The following is a 16,235-nucleotide window of genomic DNA, read 5'->3' on the forward strand; positions in this document are numbered from 1 at the left end:
TTATGTTGCTGCTTCTATGTAAATGAAACCATAATAAACTGATGGGAGAGAGGGACTGGGTCAGCAAACACAAACCCCATAGAGAAAGAAACACACACACACACACACACAGAGAGAGAGAGAGAGAGAGAGAGAGAGAGCGAGAAACAGCGAGAGAGAGAAAGAGAGAGAGAGCGAGAGAGAAAGGATGTGTGCAGACTCCCTCCTCTTTCAGACCACCGGTCCAGATCATTCACCCGTCTCTTACAGTTTTGCTTCTTGTTTTAACCTTAACGATATCCAATGACAGCAAAATATCGCACATAAGAAGCTGACATATCTTGCCAAGCCATTTTTATATGCACCGTCTTCCTCAAGAGGAGGGTCGCTTTTACGTAAGTACAATGACCTTTTTGAGTCGCCATTCTCGTTGTCCTGACAGCAGCTCTTAAAATAACAAATATGATACTCTTGTTTAATCGAATTATACATTTTGCGGATTTTAGCCGGAACGATGGATGAAATCGTGACATTTCTGGATGCTTTCGATTAAAACAAATGTAGTCGTGAGCTACGTTTTCAGTCCAATCACTATTTTTCCGCTGTACCGGCGTGTTTGTAGTCCGTTCATTGATTCGTATCCTGCAATCGAATGTAGGAATCGTGACAAAAAGACTACAACTCCCAGCTAGAGGAAGCGAAAAAGGATGGTGCTTTTAAATGCTCTTAGAAATATTGGAACTACTGCAATTATTGACTCATAAGGTGGTAAATTCGTTACTGGAGAAGTTTGTTTAACTTCAAAGTACATTTAAAAGTACAGTATTTTGTAGGTTCTGAGTTAAAACGCAAACTTTATTATTATTATTATTTTTTAATTTTGCAACTTTTGCTTAATATTTAGTTCCCAACCGTACAAAAGAAAAAAAAATAGATTAGCCTGAGTACGTGAACGCAGCACTTGTTTCCGTGGCGCGTAGTTGTACGTTTCCGGTGACGTCATATCGAGGAGACCCAATGATGTTCTGTTTGTTTGAAATTCTCTAACCGACAAAAAACATCCAAAATGTTTACTGAAAACAGTTTTTGGAGATGCATCCAAGACGAAACATAAACGATGTCTCTTTCCTCTCCGAAGAGAGGTAAGTTAACGCGAGCTAGCCGGTCAGCGTTTAAAGTAATGACGTTATGAGTGTTGTTCGTGTTTAATGAGGCTAAAAACAGCTAACTGTAGCTTAGTTACAGTTAGCTGACTGATGCTTCCTAAACAACCAACTTTCACAAAAATACAAAAATACAGCAGGTTTCGCAAACAGAGCCTTAGTTTGTCACAAGGGGTTTGAGCTTTGCTCTCTGAGGCTGTTTTAACCTGTTAAACCCCTCATGGCCGCTAGTTGTGGCTACTTTAACGCCAAACCAACTTGAAAACAGATTGATACAATGTGAAACAGAAAAACTCTTCTTCTTCAGTGATAGTGAATATCATCTCTCCTATCTTTAGTTCACGACTTTCGTCGCCACTGTCTATTTTTATAATAAAGGGCCGAAACGATTAATCAGTGAATCGATTAATCAATCAAAAGAAACAAAAGCGGCAACAATTTTAACAGATAAAAATACCAGGTATTAGGTTGTTCCAGCCTCTTAAATGCGACGATTTGTTCGTCTGATTTTTCATATAATTGTATCTGAATATGTTTGTGGTTTTTGACTGTTGGTCGGACAAAACGAAGGATTGCAAGGTGACTCTTTAGTTTCTGGGAATTTGTGGTTAGAATTTTTCACAGTTTTCTGATGTTATATAGAGTAGGCAATCAGTTAATTATATTATCTGTTAACTTAACAAATATTCTTTTTTAAATTTTTTTGTTTAAAATAAAGTAAAAATAATTTCACTTGTTTTATTCTTTTCTAATTTTTCTTGCATATCTTCTGCTGTCTTATTTCAAAAACTGATGAGTGTGCTGATTATTCTCTTGGTTTGGCCTAATTCATGAATCCTTGTATTTGGTCGATACATTGTCTGATATCACAATTTTCACAATCACAACTTCCGGTCCAAATCCAAATGATGATGATTTTTCCACATTTCAAACATTTACAGGGTCATGGAAAACCTGGAAAAGTCATATTTGTAAAACTCATTGAACGTTTTGGAAAAATCATGGAATATTGTGTGTAATTAAATTGTTAAAGTAGTCTTCCATGGATAACCTTCCATGTGACGTAACATAACGGCAAATTTATTTTCTGAAGTTGTCCACATTTTGTAGCCTTAACGTGCATCGATGTGTGGCAACGTTGTTTACTATCATGTCCATTTTTCTCATTTCCTCCCTGCACTCCTATTAATCAGCTTATCGTTTTAGCGGTGCATTTCGATGCCTCTTTCTCTTTATCAACTCCCTTCTAATATCTCACATTTGCTCCCTCCAGCCACCCGATGTTCCTTCATCAGTTGAGCTCCTTCAGCTCCTCCTTCCTGTCCCACACCCGTCCCGCTCTCTGCAGGGCTGGCTTCAGGAGCAGCAGTGCCGCCTCCTTCTCCTCCTCCCGCCCCCATTTTATCCCCACTCCTCCTCCTCCATGGTGGTTGATGCAGGGATTTTCCCCCTGGCCACCTCAGTTCCCCCGCTCCCACCCAGCAGGCCAACACCCCATGTCCTCTGGTAGGACATTGCACCCGCAGAACATCAACCTCGATAACTTTGGTGGTAGTCGGCGTTCATTCTCCACCTCTGCCCGCCTCATGATGGAGCGTCCAGACAGAGAGCCTCCTCACAAACGGAGGAAGAGTACAGAGGAGAGGAGGGGCGCTGACGAGAGGGAAAACAGAGGAGGAGCAGCAGGCGGGACAGGAGGCAAGGCCAAGGATGGCGGCTCCAAGGAGCACCATCACCTGAATTTCAGCACAGGCAGCCGCCCGCGACCAAACCAACGCTACAAAGATGGAAGCAGAGACCGAGGGAAGAACGGAGCCGGAAAAGGTGCTAGTCTTGAAAACAGCAGAGAAAAAGACGTTGAAAGGACTAAAACTGAAAGCAAAGGCACTCAGAGAAAAGACGGTTCCAATCAAGATGAAACCCTGACTCGGGGGAGGAGCGCGCATCAGCAAGGAGGGCATAAAGACTCACAGGCTGTCAGCTCTAGGACTCAGACCCCAAAGTCAAACCCTGAACAGGATAAAGTTCCCACACATAAACCCAACCCCTGGTTCAAAGGCCGGGGAGCAGAGGAGCAGGGAGGGTGGTGTGGGGGGAATACACATCCACCAGAGGGACAGATCGGGGACAGAGGTAGTGATAGAGGGCAGTGGACGGGGCTTCTTTCTCAGCCCTGCAGCACCTCAAACCCGTGGCAGGTCGCAGGAGCCAACAGACAACCTCCTCCAGCTGGAAGCTGCCCCCCGGTCAGACTACAGGGGGACGTGAAACCTGTGAGATGTAAGTTCACTCTTTTTAAGGCAATATTTAACTCATTCACTACAATTTGTGCAATGTACAATGTATATTAAAATGCTGACCATTTACTAAGCAGAGACAATGTTTTTTATTTTCACCATCTTTGGTTTGTGGTTGCAATCTGCAGTCCTCATCTTCAGATACCACTGAATCCTCCGCACCACTCCTTTACGTCTCAGTTCAAGATTTATTTTTTTTAATTTAATGGCATTTTTGCTGTTATCTGTTAGATTGACAGGAAACACAGAGAGACGTGAACATATTTTTGATGATCTATGATGAAGGACTAATATTTCTACCAACCAAATCTGAAAAAAATGAACAATCTCGCATGAAAAATCTATGCAGAGTGGCTTTAAATCCTTAAAGTCAATCATTATTTTTTTATTGTGTAACTGGATATTTTGTGAATCTGATGATACAAGTTAATCGCTAAATAACTTCTAGTGAGTCATTAGGACATCGAGCCACCTGGGGCTGCTGGTATTTGATCAGTCTTACATCAAATTCTTTCCCTTCTCTCCTCAGCTCTTCAGAGACACTGGGAGGCCTCGCCTGCCTGCAGTACAGAGATCCAGCCACCAGGAGACAGCACAGCGTTTGACTTCTCAATAATGTCCTACAACATTCTGTCTCAGGAGCTGCTGCAGGACAACGTCTACCTGTACCGACACTGTAACCCCGGCGTCCTGCCGTGGGACCACCGGCTGCCCAACCTGCTGGCTGAGATCAAGCAGTACGACGCTGATGTGAGTGGGTTTTCTTTTCTTTATTTTATTTCTATTTGCACAATTAACAAAAGTGCATCGACAGATTAAAGCAGATTGTGCAGGTGAGATAAAAAAAACCCTCAAAGAGTTATAAAGACGTCTCACCTAAATAAACAATGCAAACACTGAAGATGCTTAAACTTAAAAGAAAGAAAAAAACAGTACACAAGAAGCTTTTATCATCCCTGCGGATAAAATATTCTGATTAAGCAGATTGTAGCATACAGGATTCAAAAGGATATGCACTGTGTGGTCAGAAGTATGTGGACACCTGAATATAGCTTATAATATAGCTTTTTAGGCTGTAGCAACTAAATTTTGGAATGCTCTCCATGCACCATTGTGGTCGGCTAACTCTGTTTTTTTTTAAGTCAGCTTAAGACTGTTTTTGCAAGTTTTTGTGTATTATGGTTTTTTTTTATGAACTGTGCAAAATGCACTTTTAACTCCGTGGCTCTGGTAGTCACCTAACCTTCTTTGCCTTCTTTCTCGTTGTGTATATTTCCCCTGTGAAGCACTTTGTGACTTATGTCTGTGAAAAGTGCTTTATAGATGCGTTTTACTTACTTACTTCCTGTTCACAAACTCTCACTATTACAGCTAAACGGGACACTGAAGTGTGTTAGAAGGAATATAGGCAGCGCAATAACATAATCTTGATTTATATTTGATCAGCACCGCCTAGTTTTACAGTTTGATCGGATTTTAGTCCGAGTTTGAGAGAGAGAGAGAGCCTGTGGAGATTGCCACAGTTCATCTGCACATACTACCCATGTTGTTCTGATGCAAAGCTGCTTGAAAATCTTCAGAGTACCCCTTTAAAGAGCGATAAGCAATGACCACCAGCCCTGGCCTAAAAGTACAGACAACTATCTGGACAGGAGTGTCTACCTACTTTTGACCAAAAACTGTTAAATACTCTGACATCTTAACTTTAGCATTAATGATGGAGACCTAACATTTGATGAAAAATCTCTTTTTCTAGATTCTGTGTCTCCAAGAAGTCCAGGAGGACCACTATGAAGACCAGATTAAACCTGCTCTGCAGGCACTAGGTAAGTGTGTGTGTGTGTGTGTGTGTGTGTGTGTGTGTGTGTGTGTGTGTGTGTTTGCGCATGTGTGTCCTCTGTGAGTTAAGACACTGATATTAAGGAAAATACTTCAGATACAAATATGTATTTTCTTATCTGTAACCTTTGCAGTAAATGTGCTTTTATTGTGAAATAGTACTCTCTATGTTTGCATGTTTTCTACTTTTATTGTTCATTTGTATATTCATGAAAATGTGTGTGTGTGTCAGGTTACCAGTGTGAGTACAAGAAGCGAACAGGAAGGAAACCCGACGGTTGTGCTGTTGTCTTTAAAACCTCCCGCCTGTCACTCCTCTCATCCAATCCCGTCGAGTTCTTCCGCCCTGGCGACGCCCTCCTTGACCGTGACAACGTGGGGTTGGTTTTGCTGCTGCAGCCTAACAACACAATGGGCCAATCAGATCCCTCAGCCTTCATCTGTGTCGCCAACACTCACCTCCTCTACAACCCTCGCCGTGGCGACATCAAACTGGCCCAGCTGGCAATCCTATTGGCCGAGGTCAACCGGCTGTCCCGCCTCCCGGACGGGTCGACCAATCCGGTCGTGTTGTGTGGGGATTTTAACTCCACACCCTGGAGTCCACTGTACAGCTTTCTGACCACAGGCTGCCTGGAGTACACCGGCCTGCAGAGCGGCATGGTGAGAGACACACACACACGCACACACACACACACACACACACACACAGAGCTGAAGAATGAATGGATTCATTGGTTCATCAGTGAATAACGTGTAATAATGTGTGTGCAGGTGTCTGGTCAGGAAAGCAATCCCAGAGGTCAGCGTGTCCTCACGCCTCCTCTCTGGTCTCACAGTTTAGGAATCAGCCATCAGTGTCAGTACAAGAGCAAACCCTCGGCTGAGTCGTCCTGCAGCAGCCCGTCAGGTACGCGCTCTGAGCTCCACTCCACTCTCACCTGGGCCACACCACCTGCGAGGGCTGGACCGATGTTGTTTTTTTTCAGGGCCGATACCGATTATTAGTGCTTAATGAGACCGATAAGAGATATTTAGAACCAACATGTATTTACAGTAAAAATGAAAATCTTTCTATCAATATCTAGAATTTGGAATATAACAAATTAATCAAAACTTAAAGGTTCAACATCATATACAGCAAGCTCCCTGCAACTCTTTTATATAATGATCAGTTAAAATTTAAATAAAAATGAAAGAATAAATATGATTGATTGTGATTCTTATTCCTGAGTCATTTTCTGGGCTACTTTTGCTATACAATAATAAATACATACAATATAATAAATGCAATAATACATTTTATTTATATAGCGAAAATATTAATAAAATAATCAATAAAGAACATTTAAAAACAATTAAAAAAAATTAAGTGATTCAACAATTTTCATTTCAAAGAGATGGTAATTTGAGATTCTGTTAATCAAGATCATAGAAAGTATTTTGCCTTGTGTACTCAATTTATTTTGGCACTTTTTAGGTCCCCCAAATCCACCACCTATTAATCATAGCCGAACTATAAATCTTAAAGTCATAAAATCATAAAATTGTGAAACTATAGATCATAAAGTCAGGTGCGATACAACATACTAAAAGGATAATAAAAACAGGAATAAGAGTGGCATCAGGTTTTGCTGTGGTTTAACCCCGCTGTGGTGGTTTGCTCGGTTTAAACTGAGATCAGTTATAGTTTAGTTTGTCGGCTGAACGTGGAGCCTCATCACTGACGGACTGTGTGTCTCTCTCAGCAGTCGAAGGAGCGATCTCCAAACTGACTGTAGAAGATCTCGCCACCAAAGCTGCTGCTGCTTTTCACAGGTGATGTCTCTCTCTCCCCCTCGTCTCCTCTGTCTCCTCCCTTCATACCTCTGTCAGAGCTGTGAACGCATTGTTGAAAAATCCCATCATCTGCCTGAAAGTAAAGTTTGAGAAGTTACAAAAACAGTTAATCAAAAGTCTTTTGCTCGTCTATTTTTAAAATCTGTTTCTGCTGCTAGAAAGTGTCAATTTCTAAAAAAGAAGTCAAAGTGTAAAGCAGAGTCTGCACTCTTCCCTAACTGTGTGTGTGTTTCTGTGTGTGTGTGTGTGTGTGTGTGTGTGTGTGTGTGTGTGTGTGTGTGTGTGTGTGTGTGTGTGTGTGTGTTTTTAGAGCAAGGATCGAGCACAGCCTGAAGCTACAGTCGTCTTACCAGCACCACCTGAAGCCTGATGGGAGACCCGAGATCACCACCTGTCACTCCCGCACAGCCATGACGGTGGATTACATCCTGTACACACCCGGTACTGACACACACACACACACACACACACAGACGCACACACACACACAAATCACTTGCCCGACACCTTTCCTTAGCACAGCGTTATCATTATTGATGCTGATCTTAATACCTGAGTTTAGACATTGATGCCAAAACGATGCTTTTTGGCGACAGCTAAGACCTGACGGTTGTGTCCCTGTTGTCGGTCCGTCTGATTGTCTGGCACGTTCTTGTGAACACAATATCTAAAGAACGCCTCTAGGGAATGTCTCAAATTTGGCACAAATCTTCACTTAGACTTAAGGGTGAAGTGATTCGATTTTGTTATTCAAAGGTCAAAGGTGAAGGTCGGCAGGAACGTTTGAGTAGACTCAAGGATGAACTGATTAGATTTTGGTACTTGTGAATATCTGAAGATGACCTGAAGGGAGTTTCCTCAGATTTGGCACAAACGTCCTCTTGGACTCAAGGATGAACTTATTAAAATCTGGTGGAAAAAGGTCAAAGGTCACAGTCATGGTGACCTCATGAAACATGTTTTTGGCCACAACTCAGAAACCTTTGGTGTCCACCTTGAAACTGTGCTGGTTGTAGAGATCTTCTGTGTGTTTTAAGCATCCGTGTTTTCACAGACGTGGATGTAAACTGTGCAAAGTGACGCGTGGAGGCATACAATTGCGTGGCGTTATTTCTGGTTTTCGATATCTTACTACATCTACAAACTTTATGATATCAATTTTTTTTAAATATCCAAACCACATTAAATACACTGCAATTACATAAAATGCAAACTCTTTATTCAAATTAGGAAATATGTGATTTTAACTTAAAAAAAAGAAGAATATGACTTTCAGTTTTCCATAATATTGAGATACGATATCTACTTCACAACTACTACTTTCTATCCTCTGTCTTTGTTTCCATCTTCTTGCCTTTTTTCCCCCTCTCTTTTCTTTTTGCTCTATCTTCTTTTATCTTGTCAGGCTGCTGTCACTCACTCACGTTCTCCTTTTTCTCTGTTCACTTTCTTTTAAGAATTCATCACACCTCCTTCACTTCCTGGTGGGCGTGGTCTGCAGCTGCTGGGCAGGCTGTCATTGGTTGGCTGGTCGGAGCTGGAGAAGGTTAACGGCCTGCCCAATCAGCATCACTCGTCTGATCACCTCCCTCTCCTTGCTCGCTTCCGCTTCCGCCTCTGACCCAGGCGGTCGCAGAGCAGCTCACACGGCACGATGCGTCGACACTGCAGCTCAGGGAAGAGTTTAAAACGCTGATAGAGGTAAAACAAACAAAAGGCGCATATGAAGTTGTTTTTTACACTCATGTTTTCCACCTCACAGCTGTGAAGCACAGGTACAGATGTTTTCTCAAAAAAAGTCTGCTGGTTGGTAAAATCGTGACCTCCAATAAGAAACTTGTCTTCAGTATTTTGTAAAATTCTAAATACACCTCAGTAACTGCAGAAACCCGCCAGCATAAAAGTCCAGTATGAAGTCCAACACTGTCGAATGTCCAATTGTTTTCTGAATAATCTGATTTTTGACAACTAAACATGTGTTCTCTTTGGGGCATAAAGAAAATTCATAAAGAAAATTGACAGTATTTGTTATTTTACAGGATTTTTTTTTAATTCAGTGTCATGTAGTTCTTTTTAAAAACTAAAAATTTAAAGAAAATAAATTGATATAAACAGCTTGTAATCAGAAATACTTCACGAAAACTAACATTGAACTTTACAATTGTTACTTTGCTGTTAAAAACATCAGTTCACTATTGCTTGTGGATAAAAAAAGTTCTCTTGAAACATCTACGTTTAGCAATTTCTTTTTATTATGAAACACTTTCCTTGTAAGCGGTGAATCTATGAAGGGACAAATTTTAAGTCTTTTTTTTTTTTTTTTTAAAGCCTGAACATTATCACTTGACGTTAAACCACTAAATACCTGATTTGGTTGTGATAGAGGAGCAAAGCAACTCACATCACCACCCAAATAAAACAGTAACAATGATTTTGCTCTGAAGAATGAAGAGTTTAGTTTAGGTTTTAAAGCAACAAATACATTTATCTATATTTTTTATAAAAAAGACAGTTAAAGAACAAATAATTGGCTATGTAAGTAAACTGCTTTTCAAAGTGTTTTAAGTTATGACCATACATTTTCTTTCACCAGTTTCAAAGTTACTCCTTGTATCATTTCCGTGGAAATTTGTTCATATTGTGATTGTAATTTATGACACAGCTTGAATAAAAAAATACTGTGAATTTTACTCAAACAGTACTGGAGTTTAATTGAGTACCAACAGTCACGTGTGTACTCATTGACATGATAATATCAATTCAGACTTACACATAGTCCGTAAATAACAAAGGAATTGATGTATTTTTCTAATATTTTGGAGAATGTTTGCCATTTTTGGACCATTTGTAAATAAAGGACTTGTGTTTTTACATCTGGCTGCTATTGGCTTAATGTTGTCATCATTGTCACTGACAGATGAGATGAAATCAGATAAACTTAACTGTCTCTGAAGGGAAGTTTGGGCATATAGCTGCATCGCAAGTACATCGATGGCAAATTGACAACAACAGACAGCACAAAGAATATAACACACACTGAGACGAAACAAAAGTAGCAGCATTACTAATGAGAAGGGTAGATTAAGCTGATATTGCACCTGTCCTAGTGATAAAATGAGTAACAATATAAAATAACATAAAATAATTAAAAAATGCAAAAAAAAAAACATAAATATGATTGAGAAGCTAAATTTGAAGCAAACACAAGAGGTCACTGACCTGACAGATTTAACATCTAACTTGTGCTGCTTTAAGCAATACAGTGACTTTTATTTGTTTCTCACACACACACAAACACAATCGCTTCTCTGTGCATTTAGTGTTTCTTAGAGTTTCTATATATAAAGCCGGCTGTGTGTTGCTGTTGTGTAATGGGGGTTGGCTGGTTTCCTCGGTTCATTTGTCAGCAGGGAAATAGTTAAAACCAGCAGACGGTTGTTTTAGTCCCGTTTGTTGTTCTGCATGGAGTCAGCTGTTTGTCCTCTTGAGTCTGACGCGATAGAGCTGTTCTTTTTTCTTGTATTCATACATAATGGGACACTGCTGTTACTCTTAACTCTGTGAAACCTGGATAATCAGCAACATCAGTTTTCTTGTGCCGCATTTAGACGCCTTTTCCAAAGAATTTGACCCTTTGAAACCTGAGCGTGTTGGTTGACTTTCTTTCGATAACATGGGGACAAAAGGCAATAACCAACTTGTCAAGAAATGTCCCACAAATTGCAGGAAATTAGGAAAAACAAATAAAATTTTGATTAAAAAAAGACAGGAGGATTATTAGAAAAGTATCCAAAAAAAGGAAAATTTGTCCCAAAAACTTTATTTATAGCCATAATTCTTTGATATTTAATATTATACAGAAAAAGAATATTATAAAAAATACATTTTAGGTCATGTCTTCAGTAACTTTTTGCATTCCCCCCATTTTTTTGCTTAGATTTCAAAGGGTTAAACTGAAGTATTTAAGGACAAAGGGTTAAACTGAAGTATTTTAGGACATAGAGATTTTTTTTTGTCTCAGAGAAGTGTATGTCCTTCATCGTCACACCTCAGTGAGACACGTTCCACTTCTTAAGCCGCGTCTTTAGCGTGAGCGAGTGTGTGTGTGTGTGTGCGTGCGTGCGTGCGTGCGTGTGTGTTTGTGTGTTTGTGTGTTTGTGTGTGTGTGTGTTTGTGTGTATGTGTGTGTGTGTTTGTGTGTGTGTGTGTTTGTGATGGTGACAGATGGTTGCAGCGTTTACCTCGGCTCCCCTCAAACACCGTGTCCTTGGGACCTCTTGGTATTCTGTGCGTCACTCTGCACTGCAGCAAGACACTCGGCCGGATCTCAACAGTCTTCACAGACTCCCTCATGTCTGTTCCTGTAGTCCACAGGGGACGCACTTCAATACCTTTAGTTGCTGTCATCACCACTCACAGAGAACAACATTAACCTGACTTAGTGTTTACTGCTTTCTCTGCAAACTGAACCTAATAAACTTAGAGCAAACGTTAACAATACTGTATAGTGGACCTTAGGGGACAAAAAAATAGATGAAATAAACACCAAGCTAACTTAGAGATACTAACAACACTAGTTAGATATACAGCCAACCAAACTTTTTATCATTTTAGTCCATACATCTCAGGCGAAAGGGTCAGTTTTATAACTATGGACTCCCACACGTGTAGATTTACCCCATAAAAATATGAAAGTAGCAAAAGACCTTCAGTTTGACAAAATTAAAGACATTAAAACCATAAAATGATGCAGGAGAGGCACAAAATAGGTGCATTAAAAAAATCCCCTAGAATGGAAGAAATTAAGTGTTTGATGCTCAAAATTCTCCGGCGCTGAACCCCAAACCCCCTGTTATATATTTTAAGCCCAAGTGAATGTTAGATGTCTGTAATTTGTACACTTAAAAACTGATAGACCCTCATACACAGTGACTGAATGACATTTAAACTATAGTTATCTGTGCAAATTGATTAAAAAAAAACAACAAAAAAAACTCTAAATGTACTAAAGGTTTGTTCAGTTGTCACATAAACCAAAGTATGGCAGTACTTTGTGCTATAGTTGTCTACTATGTATCGCAGTTTTTAGCTTTTCTAAAGCCTTGTATATCAGTAAGTGTAGACAGATGCACTGTCACTGCTTAAACATCCTGCAAGTTTCTGTCCAGATCACCAGATGGTTGCTACGTGAGTGTCCTCGTGCGGTTTCTCTGCAGGACGTAAACGGATGTTTGTGCTCATCAGAACTCGCTGGCCTCCTGCAGCAGCAGGCGGCTCAGAGGAAACGTCAGACAAGTGTTGTTGTTTTGTTTGTGAGCACTAGATGGCAGCAGTGGGCTTAACTGAGCACGTGGAGGAACAGTGGGGGCGTTTGTGAGGGTTTGGGGCTTTTTTTTTGTGATGTAAAATCTTATCACCATTTGAACCCGATGGAACCCCTCTTCGTACGTTTTTACAAATATCAAAGTAGCATAAAATAAACTTAAATTCTTGCTCTTGCAGGTATAGGAACTAGTTTGTAGTGCTGAGTAGGATTTTAACTTTAACTTTAATTTTGGTAACAAAACTGTGGAAACCATTTTCCACTAGTGTGATGGAAAAAAAAGATCCTGTAAGTCATCCTAATAAGAAACGCATTACTAAATAGTTCAAAATAATGAAAAACATTCTCAATATAATGACTTAGTATCTTCAAATAAAGATTTTGTATTTCCAGTCATGGCAAGTGTCTCAAACAAATGCCGAACTTTGATCGGTTCAGGAAATTAGTCAAATAATGGAATTTTGAATTAGTGACTCCGAATTATAAACTTTCTCAAAGTAAAGACTATCTCAAAAATAATGGCAGAAAGTCTTAAAATAATAACTAATTTTCTCAAAATAATGACTTAGTATCTTCAAATAATTATTTTGTGTTTCCAATCATGACCAGGTATCTCAAATAAAGGCGAAACTTTCTCAGATAATCAATGAGCAACTCAAAATTATAAGCTTTCTTAAAATAATGACTTAGTATCACATAATAGTTATAAATAATTCTTACAATAATGAAATCTCAAAATAATGAAAAACATGTTTTAAAAAACAGTATCTCTAAGTAAATAATTTTTGAGTGTCATTATTTTTAGATTCTCATAAGGTCTGAAAAAATATCCTGTTAATCATTATAATATATTGATTTTTTTTTTCATCACACTGGCAGAAATGGGCTTCCATACAAATCCTCAGGCTTAGATGTTGCACACTATCAAGAGATACCCTGCATTCCTCATGTACACTTTTTCATATGATTGTTGTAGACGTTGTACAGCAGATGTTTTGCATCTCTGTGATTCATTGCAGTTCAACTATTCTGGATGAAGATGTTTTTTGTGTTAACAGTGTGATACTAGGATTTTATTTTGGAAAATCTTGTTTTTACTACCCTATAGTTGTTTAACTTCTTCACTTGCTGCAGTGACGTGTCACTGTTGGGCATGGTTACAGATGCAACAGAGCCCTCTTCTGGCCAGTGGAGTGATGTCATTGTGTGTTTAGTGGTTTTGAAATTGAGTTTTTTTTTTTTTTTTTAGCTTTCATTCAACAAAGAAGGAGGATTGTGAGCAGGTCAAACTCCAGTTTCAGGGTTTATGAAACAGCATGAGGTGGAAAATGATTTTTTGTGTTTATCAACCCCCGTGGGTATGATTTTTGAAGAATTATAATTGTGGCTGCTTGAAGGACAAATCAGAACATTGAAACACTGACGGACACTGAATTATTGTTGTTTTTGTACAATGTTTTTAAAAAGCGTCTTACCTTGACAGCTCGGTCAACAGCTTTATTCTCACAACAGAAGGGGGGGAATCATCTTTGTGCATGCGGGCACACACACACACACACACACACACACACACACACACACACACAGTCAGAGCGAGGTGGCCTCCCCTGCCTTTCAATCCCTAAACTGCTGTATAGATGAGAAATGAAGGATTATTTCTGTAAATCTGCTGCCATCATGCGCTTCTCTCTCTCTCTCTCTCTCTCTCTCTCACACACTTACACACACACTCACACACACTCGCACACACACATCTGCAGTGGAACATAAGCAGATTATTTTATCAGAGGCCAGGCTGTTGTGTGATGTGAGTGTACGCAGTACTGTCATCTAAAGAGGAATAACATCATTTTAGTTTTCACTGCTGCTTCCTCGTGTTTTTCTAGCACGCCTCCCTTGCATCTTTTACGATGTTTCTTTAAGTGTTTCTAGTAGTGGAAAGTAACTATGTACATTTATTCAATTACTGTACTTCAGTATTCTGAGGTACAGTTATTAGTATTTCTATTTTATGCTACTTTATACTTCTACTCTACTGCTGTTTTGAGGCAAATATTTTACTGCATTTATTTTAAAGATTTAGCGACTTTGTAGGTTAGAAGATTAATACAAAATATAAATCAACTAATACATATTATTTTAATTATATATTTAATTAAGCTACATATATAAATATATAATTAAGCTACCCAGCAGAATAAATTAGTTTTCTTAGTAGAAAAAAGCAGCCCACAAGCTTATCACTCACTCAGCAGCCAAAAAACTAACCAACCAGCCAGCTGAGCTTTTAAATACTCAAACCCTTTCAGAGAAAGTTATTAGGTTAGAAGTTTTGCTAATGGTTATTATGTAATATTTTACCAATGTCACACTGTAAAATGTAAACTATAATAAGTACAAGTAGCAATATGTAAAAAGAAAAAAAAAGTAAACTTTTTGTGTTAGTAAAGCAGTTTCTTTGGTGAATTGTACTCACAGACCCTTCAAACATTTTTTATACTCATGAAAAGAAGTTCCAATTGTACATTTTTTGTATTGTTGCCTACAAATATTTGTGGCCAGTGAAATTAACATAGGCCACAATAAAGCCAAAATATTTGATTTGGGAGTCCAATATCAACTTCTAAAGGTTTTTAAATAAATGTTAACATTAACACATTTGTGACCTAGATATGTAGCATACTGCAACATTTTACAGTGTAAAATTAAACTTGGCAGTGCTTTGTAGTGGACAAACTAAACAGTGAGGTGGTTCAACAACTGAATGAACTCAAACATGTCTTCAGTGTTTCTGTGCCACTATTACCTGTTACTTATCAGCCACCCTAATGCCAATACAAATACATCTGAGATAAGCTAAAATCAGCCAGTTAAATTAGTCCTGTCGATTTAATGATGGCGCTCTCACAACGGGCTAATTCAAATTAGCAGTATGTTTTATACGCTTCTAATAAGCTTTATTATAAAAAATAAACTTGCAAAGTAACAAGTAGCTGAAATCATCAGATAAATTGTGGGATATATTTGTACCTCAGTCAATTTTATAAGTCAAAACAAAAGTAAAAGAACACTTGGTTAAAAACATAGATCATTTATTAAAAGAACACATGCTGCTACAGTTGTTGATAAAAGCAGCTGCTGTCAGACCACCGAAACTGTAACAGTAGGAACGTTACAATAATATTTACTGAGGGTCACATCTTCTTCTATTGATCTCCACAGGAATACAAAACCACACCACGTTCTCACACAGGGAACCGCAACAGCATTTTTCAAAAATAATAATTGTTATTGTGTGTGTGTGTGTGTGCGTGTGTGTGTGTGTGCGTGTGTGTGCGTGTGTGTGTGTGTGTGCGTGCGTGTGTATGTGTGTGTGTGTGTGTGTGTGTGGACCAGCTCCTTAGAGCTCTGTGGTGTTTCCACATTTAAAAATCACTCAGAATTGAAGACGCTGAATACTGTTACAGTGGTTTGGGGTTCAATTCACACACATAACACATCACACTTAATTTTGGTGGTCTTAAGCCACTTCAGACTCAAGAGTTTGTTCTTTATAGCACGGAGCAGATCTGCCCGCTATTAAACGTTTGTAACAAGAAAATATTTCCAGAAACAGGCAAAAAAAATGGCAACTAAACTTTTTTTTTTTTGGTGTAGAATTTTCCATGTTACATGTTCCATCAGGAAATAAAAACATTTAGCCAAACAAGAATTGGGTAGCTGTGACTTTCACCAGATTACAAAATCAGAAACGTTTTGTTGCATGAGCAACTCCTCCAAACACCACACCAAAAA

General features: G+C 39.1%; 1 protein-coding gene across 3 annotated transcripts in view; it reads left to right on the forward strand.

The window, feature by feature from the left end:
• The first annotated feature begins 205 nt into the window (after positions 1-205).
• angel2 (angel homolog 2 (Drosophila)) overlaps positions 206-16,235 on the forward strand; it is a 37,478-nt gene continuing 21,448 nt past the window's right edge. The window contains exons 1-9 of one of the 3 annotated variants that reach the window (XM_042504085.1): positions 206-374; positions 2,416-3,422; positions 3,969-4,189; positions 5,196-5,265; positions 5,511-5,941; positions 6,053-6,188; positions 7,027-7,096; positions 7,428-7,558; positions 8,575-9,963. In XM_042504085.1, the coding sequence (XP_042360019.1) occupies positions 2,423-3,422; positions 3,969-4,189; positions 5,196-5,265; positions 5,511-5,941; positions 6,053-6,188; positions 7,027-7,096; positions 7,428-7,558; positions 8,575-8,738 (2,223 nt within the window). In that variant the 5' untranslated portion in view covers positions 206-374; positions 2,416-2,422 and the 3' untranslated portion in view covers positions 8,739-9,963. Of the gene's footprint in view, positions 375-996; positions 1,122-2,415; positions 3,423-3,968; positions 4,190-5,195; positions 5,266-5,510; positions 5,942-6,052; positions 6,189-7,026; positions 7,097-7,427; positions 7,559-8,574; positions 9,964-16,235 lie in introns of those variants that run through there. The other 2 variants (XM_042504083.1, XM_042504086.1) reach the window with 2 other exon arrangements.

Source organism: Plectropomus leopardus, chromosome 16 (assembly GCF_008729295.1).
Source record: "Plectropomus leopardus isolate mb chromosome 16, YSFRI_Pleo_2.0, whole genome shotgun sequence".
Lineage (NCBI taxonomy): Eukaryota > Metazoa > Chordata > Actinopteri > Perciformes > Serranidae > Plectropomus > Plectropomus leopardus.